Source organism: Chlamydotis macqueenii, chromosome 2 (assembly GCF_036417535.1).
Source record: "Chlamydotis macqueenii isolate bChlMac1 chromosome 2, bChlMac1.mat, whole genome shotgun sequence".
Classification (NCBI taxonomy): domain Eukaryota; kingdom Metazoa; phylum Chordata; class Aves; order Otidiformes; family Otididae; genus Chlamydotis; species Chlamydotis macqueenii.
Window position 1 is genome coordinate 20,012,523 of NC_141557.1, and position 15,409 is coordinate 20,027,931.

Sequence of the window (15,409 nt, forward strand, 5' to 3'; positions counted from 1 at the left end):
TAGTTCTTCTCCTAATAGTCAATACTCTGGCTGTAGGTACTACGATTTTGTGCAGCTGAGATGCCTTCTGGTGGATGCCAAATCTTGTCTTCTCACAAATCTTCATTGCTGGTGTCAGAAAATAACAACATAGTCATTTCTTTAGCCACTGTATGCACTCAAAGTGAAATTTTCCTTTGATGGTCTGTGAGCTGGAACATGAAGCAACACAGGGTACTCTGCATGCCCTAGTCACCCACCTACTATGTGCAATCCTGCCAGCTCATGACACCTGCTTGCAGAGTCTTCTTTAGAGATTCTCTACAAATAAAAAAGATGGATGTTGTAATTTACAGCTTCTTTCGTTTATCCAAAAGATGCTGTAATAGAATATAGAAATATTCTCATGCTTTTCTTTGGAAGCCTTATTACTCTTCTGTAAAGAAAATCTCTTCCCTGCTCTCTGGCAGACTGGCTCACCGCATCCTTTTCCATTGCCGTTGACATTTGGATGGCAAACTAGTGATGCAGCTATTCAGTTGGCTCAGATACTTGTGTAGTGACTTTTATGGCTTGAAATCTGTTGACTTAAGAAAAATGGTGAAGTTTGCAAAGTTAAATATTCTGTTAAGCTTGTGAAAATGTACTATGTTTTTCCCCAGAACTCCACCACACGTGTTATTTGTAGAAAATGAACTTCATCTGAAGCTAAATTATAACAGTACAACAAAGGAGGTTGGTACTTCTATGTCACTTGCAGTAGAAGCTCTTGAGAACAAAGAAAGCAATTATAAGAAAAGGAAGAACAGTTTCACATTCGTCTTCTCTGGAAAATTGTTTCACTTCACAGGAATGCTCAGAACACAAATTAATCAAATTGTATGTATCCCTCAAGTGATGGGTAAGGAAGAAAAGTCCATGAAAAAAAATAATTTGTCTTCTGAGCAGGATTTGGACAGTATGCCCAACAAAGAATGAAACTAAATAAGATCTGCATAATTATATGTATGCACATGGGAGTGAGATTACAATTCCACTTCTTCCACAGTTCCAGAATTTCTTAATGTCTGAATACAATTTTGCAAATTCAGGGATCTTTTTTTCAACAATCTCTGTGTGTGATACATGTATCTGATTTATTGTTTCATCTTACTGAGATTTAACGAGTAACGTGCTTTGAATCCTTGTAGTTCAAATTTTCCTTTTTTTTCTGGTTAAACAGGGTGAGCTGAAGCATAGCACTGAGAGTGTTAGGTGTTATGGAATGTTTAACACTAAAATGGAAAATAATAAAAAAATAAAATTTTGGGAGATCTTGCAGTCATTACATGCATTAGATACACAAAGTTACAGGCAAGGTTTAAAAGTTAAAATAACTGTTAGAATAAGTGACTGTGTAAGTAAGCATTTAAACATACGAAATATCCTGAAGTACTTTCAAATGAAGGACTAGTGGGAATGCAAGTGAAGCCACTGTTTCAGAGACCTGGATGGAAATTTTGTTATGAATTGCTGAATAATATTTCAGCTGGATCTCTGAGAGAGCTTTACATGACAATTTTTCAGTCTGGATCAATTCACCTGGTGCGTTAAAAAATTGTAAGAATATGATTCTCAGTTAACTTCAAAATTTCATCACACCTATAGATTAATATTTGTATATTTTTAATGTTGCAATTTTAATTATTAAAAAATTAGAAAACCAAATGGAATTACAAACCAGCAACAGATTACTTAATTAACTTTTGCCTACTGGGATAAATAGAACATACCATAGAATATATCAAAGCAGACACCAGTGAGACACTATACATCCATTAGTATGCAGGAGGCTTTCTCTTCAGATATCCGTTCTTATCAGACACAAGCATATGTCTATCAATCTTATTAAATAAACCCAGCAACTCATCGTGTTATAATCCATAGCATATAACATCATGGCAAAAATCAAAAGAAGTATACTGTGATGCTCCCCATAGACCAGAGAAATCAGCCACCAAATGATGAGAGGTGGACAAAGAGTGAAAAAAATAATTGCTATTATTTTATGAAGGAATATGAAATTTAAGTTAGTTTGCAAACACTAATAAACATCCTTCAGTTGTGCAAGAGGGTCTTAAAACAAAAGTGATCAAAATACCAGATTTTAAACTTGTTGTGTTTGTCTAATCACGTTACAATCACTCTGTCAGCTCCACTGCATTACATGTATTACATACATGGGTTTGTAATACATGAAAAACATGAGTGAATCAGCCAAAGTGCTGACCCGTAAACCCATAATAATATAAATCTTCTTTACTTACATGAAAAATCCCTTGAACCTACTGCAGTACTGTGTAGATTTTTGTAAGTTGCTTAGTACAATTTGCCAAGATGTGCTCTAAAATAAACAGGATTCCAGTATGCTTCAAATGGAAGCTTTACAATTGCTTCATTTGGCCAATGAACCCTAGCTGATGACTTCCAAGATTCCTAGAAAAACTAATGATAAGTATTGCACACCAAATGCGTGTCTAAATGATGTGGACTGATACTTTTTTATTTAATGAAAATGAGTGTCACCAGATATATATGTGCATACATTTGGTTATTGCTATCAGAATTAACAGCCTGCAATTTAATCTCAGCCTATCAGAAACAGGGCTCAGCAGACCCACACAAATTGAAATGAATACTTGCCACAGGCTTTTCACCAGGCTTCAAGACAATGTGTTTGTTAGTACCTTCAGATTAATACCAGTTAGTTTTGAACAGTTTCAATCTGATGCTAGATGATTTAAAACAGATGAAAATATATGTGTTACACAAAATAAAATACAGAAAATACAGTATTGTATTATTTACTGAACAAAAGAAGTAAAAATCATGTTTGTTTTTTTTTTTTTGAACAGCATTAAGTAATCAAATTTAGACCATACAAGCATCAACAAGAAATGTAAATAACTGTATTAAGGTAGTATCTACAACTTTTTTTAACTGCTTGAGATCCAAAAATGCAAACGTATACTTCACTTTAAAATGATTCAAATGCATTGTACAGTATGTAAAAAAATTGATAGTCAGTGACTACAATGAAATGTACATACAATACCTGAATTTAATAGCTCAGGCCCAGATCATCAAAGTATTTAGGTGTCCATTCCTCATGGAAGATCTGGGTCAGTGTATATTAACCCCTTCCATGAAATGAGTAACTGGTTTTGACGGTGTGAATTTATAGTCTTGTCTTTCCCTATACAGGGAGGGAAAGGGTCGCTATTAAAGAAAGAGTGGTTCCAATCGGCAGAAAGGTTATGGCACTGAACTATGTGAACCACCTTCCCTATACAACATAAAAATATTCTAATATTAAGGATTATTTTACAACTCAGTGGAAATATGCAGTAATGCAATCCATTTCCTTTGTCTGGATGACAAAAATGCAATCTTAACAGTCACAAGAGCCCGCCTTGTGTTAGCTATAAAAAAAAATATATTTATATATATATTTATGCAACTACTATGTGCATTAAACAAAATCACTGTATGAATCAGCAGGGTTCAATAACACTTGTATCTGAATCTCTGGGAGGGGTGCATTGAAGTCTGTGGTGCTTCTCAGTAAGGACTTACAATGAACTGGCAAAGGATAGAAACCCATTTGTTTAAAATCTTATTTTTCTTCACATTGCCTAGGAAACGGTCCATAAGATCTCTGGCAGCTAAAAGGATGTTTCATTTACTTCAGCCTACTGCTCAGAAATGAAAGATATCCCTTGAAACAAACCTGATAATTTTATTGAACATCAAAACTGAAAATTAGCCCAATTTCATTGTGAACTCCCATAACATAAAATAGTTTCACCTTTGTGAAAACTGTCTGTTGTCTTAATTTCTTACCAGTTTGCATATCATGAGTTTTTTTAGGACAGTAATCAGCAATGTACAAGAAACACTGTACTATTTCTGGAAAGTGTATACATTGTGGCTCGCTCAGTTAGGTGGGTGAATTTAGAGTTGAAAAGTGAGTGTATTTCACATCCTCTTGTACAAGTATTGGAAAAATCCTTTTTTTTTCTCCTTTACCTGCATTGAGATACTTCTCTCAATCATCTGTGAACACTGATCAGTGCTCTTTGCACTGAAAGAGTATAGGTTTGTTACTTAGTCTTTGAGATACCAGAGAAGAACACTTGAACCAAAAGGTAACACCCTTGTGCACCAAAGCTTTATTATATTTTTGATTACTGTGCATCCCCATACCTAAAGCCAATAACATGGTGCTTGTGCCATAGTTCTGATACTGTAGGTGTCCACTGACAAGTGTTCTGCATGAACCATTGTGTCTCAGTCCACTAACAAAAACTACTGTGCAGTGGTAATCTGGTATCTTAGATAGTTTTTCTTCTTGGACAAAGCTTATCCAAAATCTTCCTTCTATCAGGCTACAGCAGCTTAGGGCTCCTTTTCTTTAAAGAGAGGCAAAGTAAATGTCTTACACCTGTAGGCCAGTACTGGTGTTTGGTCCTAGAAATTTTAGCACTGCTCTGATACAATGAACCCTTCTTTTTCCCCAACTGGTTCCACTTCAGCATAGGCAGGATGTCCAGATCCTCTTCTGAATTTCATCGCTGGCCACCTGCTTGGACGTCGCTGCAACAGTAACAAGAAGAAAATAAACTTTCAGAATATGAAGGGTACAACAATAAATTACTAGTGAAAAACTTTTTAAATCCCCTGTAATTTTGGTCTCTCTCATACCGAAACCCACTCCGTGTAGGTGTTACATGAATGGAGAAGCACAGTTTAGCAGGAGCAAAAGTCAGAGGAATTAACCCTTTCTAAATTTGTGGGTGATGATTGTCTCCACGACCTAAATAATTACCACGAGTCCTAGAAATGAAAGGGATGAAATAGCTCCTGTCTAAAACTGTCGATCAGTGGATATGTGAATTTTGTCATATAAAGACCTACTGATCCAACGCCCCACAAAGGATCTGTCCACTCCTCTTCCTTCCTAGTTCTGCATAGGAATTTGCTAACATACTCCACTCCATGGGAGAAAGTGTAACAGAGTCGACAGAAACAGTACTTTTAAAAATTATTTAGGACAAAATTCTGGCATGTTTATGCAGGACTGCCAAAATAATGACTTTCTATTTCAAGTGCCATAATTTCTACTTGAGTAGTTTAGCTTGATGGTTCAAATAGAAGCAACCTTTTTGTTTAAACTCTTACAACCTTTGGCAACAAGAGTCTTAAGAAGTCGTAAGCAATTTTCATTAGGATCTTTGGTGCCTGCTTTAAAGACAGCTAATAAACAGAGAAAATAAATAGATCTTTGCTAGGGCAGATAAAACAATTCCTGTATGACTGTGATGCTTCTGGGAAGGAAAAGTGCTTTAAAAATCCTGTATTTTCAAACTAACTAATGTCTGAGAAGGTTCAGACTTTGGGTAATCAAGCTGAGATTCTGTCAAAAGGAATACTTTTCAGGAAAGTAGGAAAACTCTTTCTTAAAGTCAGTTAGCAGAAAAAGCACTCCTTAAATGATTATTCCCTAATGAAAATTTTATCTGCCAAATATGCTGATGCATATTTCCTTTTCTTTTCTGACAACAGTTACAATCTGCTTGGAAGGAGAGCTGGAAGATATAGGAACCTATATAGAAATATTGCAGGAAAATAAGAGGAAAAACAGTGAAAGTAAGTTATAGACTGTATTTTCATTGAAAGTTCAAAATCTAAACAACTTTACTTTTTGATTTTTCTTCTGAAAACAAACATTGTATTTCATTTTGTGTCCCCACAATACCACATTTTGGTCATCTTCTGACTACTAACAGTATTTCATGCTGCTGAGGGGGAGCACTGGGCACCACCAGAACAGCCATAGCCCCAGTATGCTGGGGCTTATGGTGCTGTTGGGCAGCAGCCACTAAACAAATCTCGGGGGACCACTGAATCTTGTTTCCAAGAAAGCCTTCAGGTATAGAACAAAGTCTTCCTCAGAGATCACTGTTAAGAAGATACAATATAAAAGCAACCAGTTCCTTTTTCCCCCATCGTAGGATCAAGTTACTTTTGAGACATTCAGAGTTAAATTCTGTTTGGCAGGTAATTTAAAATCCCAGGTCTTTCATTGCAACATCTTGCTACAAAGTAGGAAGGCAAAACACTGTCTTCTTTAATGGATGTCTTTTTCTAATAAGAAAACCTAGTCTATTCAAACTTTGGAGACTTTTTTTCTACCTATGTTTGATTCAGCATGGTTTCAAAATTAAGAAGGATAATTTGGTTCCTGCTGAGGAAAAAAAGGTCTTATTCTCCTCTCAGACTCACTGAAGTAAATCAAGAATAATTCAATTACATGTAAAGGACTTATGCCAGCTTTACACTGGTATATCTGAGAAAATAATCTGACTGAGAGGTCTCTGATGAAAAGAGAAAATTAAAAACCAACAGAAAACCAGTAGGAAAAAATAATTAGAAACGTTCTCAAATGGCACTATATAAGGATGAGCTGAGTTTTAATCTATTAAGCTGCTCCCTAATTTCACTGTAAGATGTGCCTGTGATTAGTTACTACTTCCTTGCTATGTTGCTGTTAGAAACTACAGCTACCATTCTGGGCCACTCTTTTTAATTGGCCTTTCCAGATGATGAGATATGGAACAGATGTGTATCAGTTCTAATGATATAATGCCATACAACATAAACATCAGCTGCTGTTCCAGAAATAAACCAAAATATTCAAAGGTCATCTCCAAATATTACAGTTGCAGCTTTCTATGGTTTCTCTTCATGCCTGAGGTGAGATTTTCCATTCCTAGTGACAGTCTTTTTAATTTCAACTTCTTTGTGTGCATGTGGGTATTGCAAAAGGTTGCCAGTCTTAAAAAAGAGCACTGACAAGCTATCAATTCACTGACTTGTGTATTGACCCCCAAAAAGCTATAGAGACATTACAGTTTTAATTGACAAAACCAAAAGTAACTTAATTGATATCAGGAGATACAAAGCTCCTTGAATTACTGAAGCAGCTTGGGAATGCCGAATGCATTCTTCCCCTTTATTCTCTGCAAAGCAGAGTAATAAGAAGATACAAAACTCCGTAATGCTGCCACCCCAAAAACTCTCCAAACCCCAAAAACAAACAAACAAACAAACAAAACAGGGAGAAAGCAAGCTGAGTATTTTAACTAATTCCTTAGTTTTGTCATCCAATTTAACAGGAAAAAGTGTGCATTTTTCTCTGGAACTAGAACTCTTAGAGGAAATACTCTGAGCTGTGGCTGGAGAGTTGTAACTCCTGCTTCCTTCCAGTGTATTATAAAGCAGGAAAGCAGGACTAGAATTTTTCTCATAGGACTGAAGCTTCCTTGGGTTCACTATTTTAAGTAAATAAGGATGAGGGAAAAGCACTTGTGACCTTACATGACCAGGATGCAGAAAATACATGTCAGGATGCAGAAGAATAACTTATGATACACATTAAAAAAAAAGTTAGTTACTATTGAAGATGAATAAGATAAAATGAAAGAAACTAGCAGTTGGATAATGCATGGACAGTGAGATTTGCCTTTTATGTTTCTCATGCCTGTCTACGCTATTGTTTGTGCTTGTGCAGTATATTTGACTTCCTACGGCAATACTAAGGCTAGAGTAAGTGTTTTTATATAAATTTTGGAACAGAAGCAGAATGGATACTGTGTGTCTTACTTCTGAGTAAAAAAGGGAGGAGATTCCACCTGTGAACACAACAGGGTGGAGACTGGAGTATCTTCTCACTGTTGTTGCATGGAAAGGTCTCCAAGTACATTCTTGTGGTTGACCAGTTTCTTCTTTTGACATCTTTCAACCTGAGGGAATTTTGAGCCTTACAGGGCCTCTTTTATCCATTAAAATAATATGATCTCATTAAGATATATTTTTTTTTTTTAAAAAAGGTTTGTTACATATCTGAGTGCACTTTATTGAATATTAAATCAATTGGTACAAACAAATACCAATTGAACAAGACTCAGTTGGTATGATCTCAACACGGTTTGCAGTGCTACAGTCTATGATTTTTTTGAGGTTGTTAGCTTTAGAACCATCTTATTTCCTGCTGAACAGTAACTTTTTTAAGTAAAAGAGAAAAAAGTGTCTCAAGTTGAAAACTACAGAAGAGTTTCAGATAGATCAGTGCTTTCTGTATGTGTTTGATTGTATTGGTGGAATTTTACACAGAAATTTCTAGTAAACTTGCTCATATTGAAATGGAGGAAAGGGAAAAGGACCCATCAGTTTTATGTTATGGACCTCTATTAACTGTCCAGAGATAATTTAAAGTGAAGCCATTTATTTTCTACTGTCAGCAAGGCTCCTACGTATTATGAGCCACCAGATCACCAGTGGTGCAACTATAAAGTAAGAATGGAACAGTCTGCTACAATTTAGTAAAGAGGTGAAATTCAGTAAAAATTACGTATTTCTACACTTACAGACTAGAAACCAATCAGTGTCTTAAATTAATATTATCTTGAAAACAAGGGAAGCAATCATTTCAGACTTCCAGTGAAGAAGCTGGTACAAAATCAAGATTCTTTAATGGATTTTAAAAATATTTGAAAATAATAAAGTGAGTACACATAAACATGAAATGAAATCTACTTTGTATATGCCATAGGAAAATAAACTGTAAGGGACAGGCAATATACAAGATCAATTACAGGAGGACAGATGGTTGTAAAAAGTTGTATTGAAATACCAGTTTTTGAAGACTAATGCCCTGCCCCTGAGAGATTCTGGTGCTGACATTATGCGCTATCTCTAAAATTTATGCCAGTTAACACTTTTCACCTGAGATGGTATTTCATTAAAGACACACAGAGATTCTCTCTCCAAACTGAGTCTACATGAGTATAAATACTTGAATTAGCTTGAGAAGGTAAATCTTTCAAAGTCCTGAAAGATTCTCCAGTGCTCCCTAGCAAACTTGATTTCCTTCTAAACTACACAAAATCTGAAGTTACTGAATAATTTTGAGGCTGAATGCTCTGATACAACTTTGTCTTCTCTATTGATTATTTTCCTGTATTTCAAATATTTCAAACTTTCAGAGTACTGTTTCTACTGAAGGTTGCATCTTACATTTTGATTGATGTCAGTTCTTTGTCTAACTCAAGGGCATAAAGACATTTAAATCTACTTAAAAGCTGTATTCTTTAACCACACATTCCCAACAAGGCCTATTTTACTCTCTTAACTGGAAATATGTAAATACAGAGCTATCTAAAATCTGGATCAATTGTCAAAACTCCAGAAAAATGGTAATGACTTACTCAAATGGATTAAGAAAAGGGGAAATAACTCTAGTAAGGTCTTTTACTAAATGACCTGATACCATCGATACCCATTAGTCCAAGTATACTTGTCCACTCTTAATCTATCTGAGTATCCAGGCCTTCTGCTTTCTTATGGCAAGGAAAGATCTTTCTGTTACCAATTACCTTGCCCATAACACGTGTTTGTGTGCTTAACATTATCTGAAATATTTTTTAGGAAGTTATAAATTGTGCATCAGTCGTTAATCTTTCCTAGAAACATCCAATTTTTTTTTTTGGCAAAGTACAGTCAGAAATGGATAACACTTCAAATATCTGAAACTGTACTTCTGATATGTATTTCCAGGAATAAGAAAAGATCAATTGCCTGACACCATGTTAATTTAGTATTTTGAAGAAACTGTTCTGAAAGAAAGATTGCTTCAGACTTAGAATTCAGTAGGATCATTTACTGCCTTCATTTATTTTTCTTCTTGATAGAAGTGCTTGTTTAGAGTAACTCTTTGTCATTTAAACCACTTCTTGTTATAAGAGTGTTTCTGCAGTCTTAGGTTCATCTAAGTAGCTGGCTGCTGACGGACAAGAAACAGAATGCTTCCTTCCTCCCCACCTTTGGCTTTTATTGTCAGTGTTGATTATTTATTTTAGTGCTTCTCCCCTTGTGGCCGATACAGGCTTCCCTTGCTTGAGCTGCTGGTTCCTGCTGAACTGGATAAGCTTTGGAAAAAATAACTTTACTACCAGTACAAGGCAATGACAGTGAGATCAATGACAATACCCCAAATGCCAGGACACTGCAGGACTTTGAAAGAAGAGAAAAATGATACGTGTTCTATTCTTTCCAATCATCATCTTCATGAAACACAATTCAGCTCAAACTTCTGGACAAAAACAGATTGATGATCATGTCAAGCCCTTTTCAAACTAAAAGCATAATCTCCTGTAAAATGTATATATAATAAAAACAACGGGCCATAATTCCAAAAGAAATCAGCAGAGCTGTGTGAGCTTCATCACCTATCTAAGCCAGCTGAGGATCTGACTATTTTTAAAAGAATTCCTTCTTTCTTTTTTACTGTCTCCTGTTTACTTCTCATTTGTTTGAAGACATACACTGCATCTGTGACATTAGTGCAGAAACCTGGAAATGGTGTATGGAGAACAGGGCTGGCTGTTAAATGACTGCTTTTATTTGTGTTGTGCTGCTATGAGTAGAGACGTATACCAGTGAGCCAGAAATGCCCATTAATTCCCTGAGCTCTGAAACACCAGGACCTGTTTCTGGCTTTTTTTTGACTATTTTCTCCTATTTCCCTCCTCTAAGCAGACAACTGATGAGAAGGAGGTCAAAATCTGAAGAAAATCTACTGCTAGATCTGCATGCCAGTGAATGTTTCCAAATACTGCAACACAATCCACTATACAGCTCAACTCTTAGAAAAAATACCCAACAATGAGTGCTTTCTCAGACCACCCCAGCTAGGGCTCAGGATTTGGGAACCATCCTCGGTTCATACTAACAGTCTGTATGCGGTCACCTTACTGTGAGGCTGACAGAGTTAAACGACAAGAATGGAGACCCTCTGATGCTGGTTGGTCTCTATGCTAAAAAACAGTCCCAGGCTTATTTAACTTACTAGAAAAGACATAATTCAAGTTAAATCAGGAAAAGCTGAGGTGCATTCCCCAGGCTCTGATCACAGACTATTATTTTATTTGCTGAAGATCTGCAGCTGCTCATTCCTTCCTCCCTCTCTTTCTCCCCAAGGTCACCTCCTGCCTCCGTAACATGAGTTCAACTCTCTGTGTGGCCATTCGAAAAAACAGCTTTGTGAAATTATCCAGCTTAAACACCCAAAAATGAAATAAAACAAACAACTGAAAAAGATATAGGTATGTGCATATGTGTGTGTGAGTGTACATGCATGTTTCTAAGCAGCTGAATCAGGGACGATAAGCCTCTGGAAAATCTCCAGGGAGGGTGGGAACATGAAGGCAAAGGCTATGACCTTTAAAATGGGATCTTAACTCAAAAGAATGATAACTTGTGACCACAAACACCCACACTTCTCTTCAGTGTGTGACATTTTAACTACTATTAAGACATACACAATTGTTATTAAGAAATACACAGGCTCTGAATGCACTCATATCCCTACAGCTTCACAGTCCATATGTGTTAATAAGTTGGATTTGGTTTTGTCCCTATAAGCAGAATACCAGATAAAGAAAGGCTCTTTGCCTGAGGTTAAGACAGTCCCAACTTGCAATATTAGTTCAGACTCCTTAAAATCCCCTACCCACAGAGAACTGCCACAGAAAAATATCATTCTGCTGTTGTTGAGCCTTACATAAGCACATCTGGCAACAGTATCTCTGAGCCCAGCTGGGAAAACACGTCACAATGTCTGACTCCCTGCCTTCATATTGGCCAGTGATTCCTCTGCTGCCTTCTCAGCTGTGGCCCGACCACATTGCCTTTGTTCCCCAAAGGTAGAGCACTGGGATAACAGCTGAGCTAAGTTTCAAAGATTAAAAGGACTTTGGACCAACATATAACAAAGGTAAAAAAAAACACACACAAAAAAAAGCATGCACATGAAAACTTCTTGTGTCATGTACAGCCCTTCTGTCCACAGATAACTGGGTGCAAACAGGCAGAAGACATTTGAGTTAAAGACAGTCTGCCTTATGCTTTGCTTTTTGATTTCCTAAGTGTTCCCTGGACATCAATTGCTTTCAGTGCCAAAGTTCACATACAAATCAACAAAAGTTAAAAATATAAGAAAAAAAAAACATTAAGTAAAGGGAAAAAGTAAAATCTAACATACTACTAAAGTTGATATTTGGCTCACGATTCGATGAAATTTGAGCAAATCCATCTGACTCAGTTGGGAATTTATGCTCGTTTACATTCAGCTCCAGATATCTGTATCACAGGCATGCAATTCACTACAATTGGGGCACCATAGTTGGCTGCTTGGCCACCAAACCTCGAATACTGAATGCAAGTGTGCTACATAGGTTAGTGAATAAATTAATTACTTTTTAATTGTGGTACAGCTAGTGTGTAGCTCTATGTGGTACAGATAGATTTCTGACATAAGCTTCTGCTTTGTTGAAAAATACATGAAGAGCACTATTTGACATGTATGCTACTTTCAAAAAAATGAGTGCAAATAAGTTCAAAGTATATTCAAGAGATACAAGATTCCTCAAGGTAAGAATAGGTATGCAACTTGATTCAAAAGGGGGAAATTATTTGCAACAAAATCAAATTCAAGTGAGAGAAAATACCACAGGGATAACCATAAATAAAAAAAAAGATCAAAGCATACAACATCTCTTCTGTCACTCTGCAAGGTAATCTTTAGTTAACATCTAGTCTCAGCTTTTTGAAAGAGCCTGCATTCATTGGAATTTTGACTGGAACTCCCTTAACTTTAAAAGTTGGTAATTCACTCTGTCTTTAGGTCACTAGAGAAGTGTCCAACTTAAACAATGAAACACATGTTGAATAGCATGGAGGCTGGAAGAAACAGGAAAATACCACATTTTTATTTGAATCTTCTACACACTTAACAAAAAGGGGAACTTTTTTTTTGAAAAAGTATTAAACTATTTGGATGGCATTCTTTTAAAATGATACACCATCACCAGCCATTTGAATAGCACCGGTATTCAAGACTTTTCAAGCTGTAAGTTCAAAACAGCTATTTTTGTTCCAGGTGGGGCTGCACATACACATTGTACTGAATAGCTATGAACAAAAGCACTGGAGGAAATGTTTTCTTCAGACTCTAGGGGTAAAAAGATCATAGAATAATGTTACTCTGGTTCTAAAACAATAGTTGCTTTTGGAATAAATGGCATTATTCTTGGCTTTTGTGTATCACTTTTTTAAACCAACTAATGCACTCAGGATATCATTTAACGGTACTCAGAGGTCTCACAAGGGATTACATTTATCAGTGCAAAGTTAAACAGTGCAGTGAAAGTGAGGGTGTATTTATTTTTATCTGGGGGAGCTCACTGAGAAAAAGGACTACGTGACAAACATGAGGGGTATCATGAGTGGGACTCAAGATAAGCTACATGAAAAACTGAGTCAGATGGTTAGTTAATATTGGGTGATATCTGCAGAGAACACAAGGGAGAAAGAGACTCAAAGCCTCAGATATGGGATCAGTTTGTAATACTTTTCTTTATTTAGTAACCAGTTATGACTATAAACCGAATAAACCCAAAATTTCTTACAGGGCTCTTAACCTAAAAAATCCAACAAAATTTGACTGAAAATGATGCTTAACCTACAAAATCAGGACAGCATCCTAGAATCTTAGATGTAAAAAGAAGTTTCTCTGTTAGTCGTGTTACACTTTTGAATGGATGCTACGTTTAATGTCAATATGATGCTTCTATAAAGTAGCTTCTTCCAAAGTAAAAAGAAATGGGGCAGGTTGCTGTTCTTTATTTTGCCCAGCCTTGGATTTATATGAATTATTGATAATAGATAAATCAAGGCAGACCATGATTTGGCCAGAAAACCTGACAGCAGACTACAGTGTGGTAGTAATTTTTTAGACAACTGCATGAGGGAGCTGTCTGTCCATCTGTCACATCTTATTTTAACTGTGCAACTTGCTTTATTAATCAAGAAATTAATACAAAATAATATTATTTTCTGCAATATTTGTGTGCTTGTTCTCATTTCATGACTGAGCCCATGGCAATCCTCTTGAGCTCTCTCCCCAGAATGGTAACATCAGATTCACATTTAATTCGTTTCCCATAAATAATGCAGCTTGTCTGCTGTGGTATTGGGGTACCATGTTATCTGTAACAGCTTACTCAGAAATATTCTCCACTTGCACAACTACAATAAGGAATGATTTTTTTTGTAACAATGACCTATTTATACCAGTTATGCCTCATTATCTTTTTGTGCTTCAGTTTCAAAATACAATTCTGAGAAGATACATTCTCCTCTGTATTGGAAATGTACATCCTGTAGATCAGATGAATATAACAATAATATATTATACTCTTTATTTCTTGAATTGGCCAAACTATTTTTTTTCCTTTAGAAATGAAAAGCAATTTCCAGAATGGATGACCTTATTCTGGTCTTCTATGCTTATGATACCAACAATGGCTTTAAAGTTTTGGAATTTGTGGAAATGTTCTGAAATAGAGTAACCCCTTTGTCCACCTGTTGAGGTTTTACCATTGCATCAGTGGTTTTACAACACTCAGGGAAAGGCTATGGCTAGAACTTTTAATAACTCTTGCTAAATGTCTGATTCTTCACAAGTATCACAATTTTCCTAGTAAACAAAAGAGGATGTAGTTTATACTACACTTTGCATAAATTTGATTTTGACTGATTTACTTCCTCCTGCCCTTATTCAATTATTTCACCTTTATTTTAAACAGAAAGAATCAGTTTTTCAATATTTTTCTAAAAGCCTACATTGCTTGCTAAAAGACATTTTAGCTTTGACTGCATATATTGATTAATGCCACCTAAAGATTAAAATCAGTGGAATGGACTTAACAAAACTGATTAAAGCACCACTGTTTGCATGAGTATGATATCAATGAATGAAATAAATTAACATGCCATTACTACACTGAGAACAAAAATAAATAAAGGAGTGTTTCAATCTGGTATTCTTCTCTCCTTCTTAAAAAATGGTGTTACCATTTACTTAGCCTTTTCAGTCACACCGTAACAGATAAGAAACTCGTTTCCATTAGAATGAAAGAACAGCAATTCAATCTGTGTGTGAAAAAAAAGAAATGGACAAATCCTTCTCTTTTGTACAAGGACTTCAGTGGAGTTTTGTTTGTCTACATCAATAGAGAACTGGCTTGAAATGTTGCACAGACATGAAAGAAAGCTATTGATTTTATTAGGTGGATGCTGTTCCCTGATGGTTAACACAGTTACATCTTTTGAGCCTGGAATACTGATAAAGAATTCATTTTGATTTCTGTCACTAGTATTGCATCTAAGCAGTATCTTTATTATAATACAATTTTAAAGATTAATCGTTCTGTTCATGTTCATGTCTCACTTCAGTTCACATTGCTGTCACTAAGAAAGAATGTCTCCA

General features: G+C 35.9%; 1 protein-coding gene across 1 annotated transcript in view; it reads right to left on the bottom strand.

Annotated features, from left to right (window-relative positions):
* Positions 1–2,500: 2,500 nt before the first annotated feature.
* PLXDC2 (plexin domain containing 2) overlaps positions 2,501–15,409 on the bottom strand; it is a 278,317-nt gene continuing 265,408 nt past the window's right edge. The window contains exon 14 of the mRNA XM_086742185.1: positions 2,501–4,614. Within this exon, the coding sequence (XP_086598311.1) occupies positions 4,498–4,614 (117 nt within the window). The 3' untranslated portion in view covers positions 2,501–4,497. The remainder of the gene's footprint in view (positions 4,615–15,409) is intronic.